Genomic DNA, 3,726 nt, shown 5'->3' with positions numbered 1-3,726 from the left:
GGGGGTGTATCTATACACAGAGGGGTGTGGCCCCCTAGCATAAGGGGGGTGTATCTATACACAGAGGGGTGTGGCCCCCTAGCATAAGGGGGGTGTATCTATACACAGAGGGGTGTGGCCCCCTAGCATAAGGGGGGTGTATCTATACACAGAGGGGTGTGGCCCCCTAGCATAAGGGGGGTGTATCTATACACAGAGGGGTGTGGCCCCCTAGCATAAGGGGGGTGTATCTATACACAGAGGGGTGTGGCCCCCTAGCATAAGGGGGGTGTATCTATACACAGAGGGGTGTGGCCCCCTAGCATAAGGGGGGTGAATATATAAACAGAGGGGAGTGGTCCCTAGCATAAGGGGGGTGTATCTATACACAGAGGGGTGTGGCCCCCTAGCATAAGGGGGGTGTATCTATACACAGAGGGGTGTGGCCCCCTAGCATAAGGGGGGTGTATCTATACACAGAGGGGTGTGGCCCCCTAGCATAAGGGGGGTGTATATATACACAGAGGGGTGTGGCCTCCTAGCATAAGGGGGGTGTATATATACAGAGGTGTGGCCCCCTAGCATAAGGGGGTGTATATATACACACAATTAGGAGGTGTGGCCCCCTAGCATAAGGGGGTGTATATATACAGAGGTGTGGCCCCCTAGCATAAGGGGGTGTATATATACACACAATTAGGAGTGTGGCCCCCTAGCATAAGGGGGTGTATATATACAGAGGTGTGGCCCCCTAGCATAAGGGGGTGTATATATACACACAATTAGGAGGTGTGGCCCCCTAGCATAAGGGGGTGTATATATACAGAGGGGTGAGGCCCCCTAGCATAAGGGGGTGTATATATACAGAGGGGTGAGGCCCCCTAGCATAAGGGGGTGTATATATACAGAGGGGTGTGGCCCCCTAGCATAAGGGGGTGTATATAAACACATTAGAGATGTGGCCCCCAGCATAAGGAGTTATATATACAGAGGGTGTGGCCCCCAGCATTAGGGGGTGTATATATATATATATATACACACACACACTTAGGTGTGGCCCCCCCAGTGTTTGCAGGTATATTTTCAGTATAGGGGCCCCACTATTGGAGAGGTATACAGCCATATCCAGGTTTTGAAGGAGATTTATATACACATATGGGGTGTGGCCCCAGAGACCCCAATAACAAAAGGTTCATACATACAGGATGTGGCCCCAATAATGGAGGGATGTATATATACACACATACGGGGTGTGGTCCCCAGTAACGGAGTGACCCTATATACCCTCACACAGGGGTGTGGCCCCCAGGGGCCCCAGTATTGGAGCAATGTATACACACAGCAGAGGAGCTCTCACCCTTGATGACGTTGCTGTAGATGGTGGCCCGGAACTCCTCCTTGGCCCTCAGGTCGAAGTCCTGGCCGTGGATGATCCTCATCTGTTTGAGGAAGGTGCTCTTGCCGCTCTCTCCGGCACCCAGCAGAAGGATCTTCACGAGCCGCTTCACATACGTTTTCTCCCGGGAGATGACGCGGTCGATCTCCTTAGACTTTCGTTGTTGATCGGCCTCCCGGTTGTTCAGCACACAATTGGGGAAACAGACGGACAGCACGGAGCGGGACGGCAGGAAGTCCGCCATCTTCCTCTCTACCGAGCCCAGGGAGGAGGCTGTATGCGTACGTGCGCGACCCCGAATACAGAAGAGCGCGCCGCCCCACCCGGCACGTCTCAAAGAATCGATCAGCGGGTGTCCGCGACTGCCGCCATCTTGTCGGAGGCCAAACACCGTGCGTTTCTCTAGCGCAGGCTTCCCCAATATGGCCGTTACATCGGAGACAAAGAGCAGGCTGCGATAGACGTTGGATGTTCTGACGTCACTGCGCAATGAAGCCAAACCAGCGAAGGCCGAGATGCTTGGGTGCCCTCTTAGTGAATGTGGGCAGATGAGAGGAATGGTGGCCTGGGGGCCCGGGCTCTTCAATGGTAGAAATGATAGCCACAGGGCCCCGGCTCCTGGCAGTGTTGTATCACAAGGTCCTATCATTCACTTCATAGACAGGGGCCCCTGGGCCTACTTTTATATTACAGACAGTTGGGCTCTCAGAAAATCAGACAGGGGGCCCCTCAGAAAATCTGTGCAGACAGGCCCCTCAGAAAATCTGTGTAGGCAAGGGGCCCTCATAGAAGATCTGCGCAGACAGGGGGCCCCTAATAGAAGATATATGCACATAGGGGCCCCTCAGAAAATCTGTGAAGATGGGGCCCTCATAGAAGATCTGTGCAGACAGGGGGCCCAAACAGAAGATCTGCACAGGCAAGGGGCCCTCATAGAAAATCTGCACAGACGGGGCCCTCATACAAAATATGCACAGACAAGGGGCCCTCATAAAAGATATGAGCAGACCGGGGGCCCTCATAGAAGATATGAGCAGACCGGGGGCCCTCATAGAAGATCTATGCAGACAAGGGGCCCTCACAGAAGATCTGTGGCAAACATGGCGCCCTCATACAAAATATGCACAGACAAGGGGCCCTCATAGAAGATATGAGCAGACCGCGGGCCCTCATAGAAGATCTATGCAGACAAGGGGCCCTCATAGAAGATCTATGCAGAGAAGGGGCCCTCATAGAAGATCTGTGCAGACAGGGGGCCCTCATACAAGAGGTGTATAGATATGGGGCATTCATACAAGGGGCCTGTTAGTGATGACCTACAGATATGGAGCCCAGGGTCTCTGGGGGTGACTCTCCATCCATTGTGGTGTTAGTGATGACCTACAGATATGGAGCCCGGGGTCTCTGGGGGTGACTCTCCATCCATTGGGGTGTTAGTGATGACCTACAGATAGGGATCAGGGGGGCACACAATGATGACAGATGTGTCCATATATTGGGCAATGTGATCACCCTGCAGATCTGATTGTCTCATCAGACAATTGTCCCCACTCCCTGGTGATGTTGGGTGGGATTTGTCCTTAGATGAGGGTCATTGTCCCGGGGACCGCTCTACTGGTGACGGGGCGTATGGACGCTGGAACCGGAGTCCAGACCTGCGCACATCTTCCTGCTGATGTTTTCGGTGATGAAGAACCCGGTAAGTGTCGGGAAATCCGAATTGTTTACACGGTCCGGTCGTGTGACCATCTGCAGCTGTCAGACCCGATGTCCTCCGTCACCATGTATGCGCCATGTCCTTTCCTAGCGCTCTCTCTCTGCTCTCAGTCAGATATGGGAGTGCAGAGACCTCAGCTGAGGTTGGACCGGTGCAGGATCCCCGGATCTCATACAGGAAATGTCTGAGCATTGGCCGGGATCTTCCTCTACCCACACGCAGCCAGTGCGACAACCCGTGACGCCAGGCGCACGGAAGTCACAACGCCGTTGGGGGTCAGCAGGGTTAACTCTTTACATGGTGGGGGGAAGACCCACATGAAGGACCGGGCTGGTGTTTGATGTGGCAAACTGGGTGCGACACCCAATAATCCATGACAGTGAACAATGTTATCTGCTAATAGTCTACTCAGTGTGGCTGGGGCTGGAAGCAGGGAACACACTGGCTGCATGTCTCAGTCAGGGCCCCTTCAATTACGGTGGATCCTGGGAGCCAAAGAGATCTGATTATTGGGACACCAGCCACTCAGCAGGCAGGCAGCGCCCCTGGAATCAGCTCATGGGTTTTCACTGTTCTTATAGATCAGTACCACAGTGTGGCCACTAGATGGCGCTGAGGAGCAGAGACAAGTATT

At 53.8% G+C, this 3,726-nt stretch overlaps 1 protein-coding gene across 2 annotated transcripts in view; it reads right to left on the bottom strand.

Annotated features, from left to right (window-relative positions):
* Window positions 1-1,688, bottom strand: part of GNA13 (G protein subunit alpha 13) — a 32,019-nt gene extending 30,331 nt beyond the window's left edge. Inside the window, exon 1 of one of the 2 annotated variants that reach the window (XM_018574843.1) lies at window positions 1,337-1,688. In XM_018574843.1, coding sequence (XP_018430345.1) covers window positions 1,337-1,619 — 283 coding nt within the window. In that variant the 5' untranslated portion in view covers window positions 1,620-1,688. The remainder of the gene's footprint in view (window positions 1-1,336) is intronic. The other variant, XM_018574842.1, reaches the window with a different exon arrangement.
* Between the last annotated feature and the right edge of the window lie 2,038 nt (window positions 1,689-3,726).

This window comes from Nanorana parkeri, unplaced genomic scaffold (genome assembly GCF_000935625.1).
Source record: "Nanorana parkeri isolate BGI_ZX_2015 unplaced genomic scaffold, ASM93562v1 scaffold3274, whole genome shotgun sequence".
NCBI classification, from domain to species: Eukaryota; Metazoa; Chordata; class Amphibia; order Anura; family Dicroglossidae; genus Nanorana; species Nanorana parkeri.
This window is presented reverse-complemented; position numbering and strand designations above follow the sequence as displayed.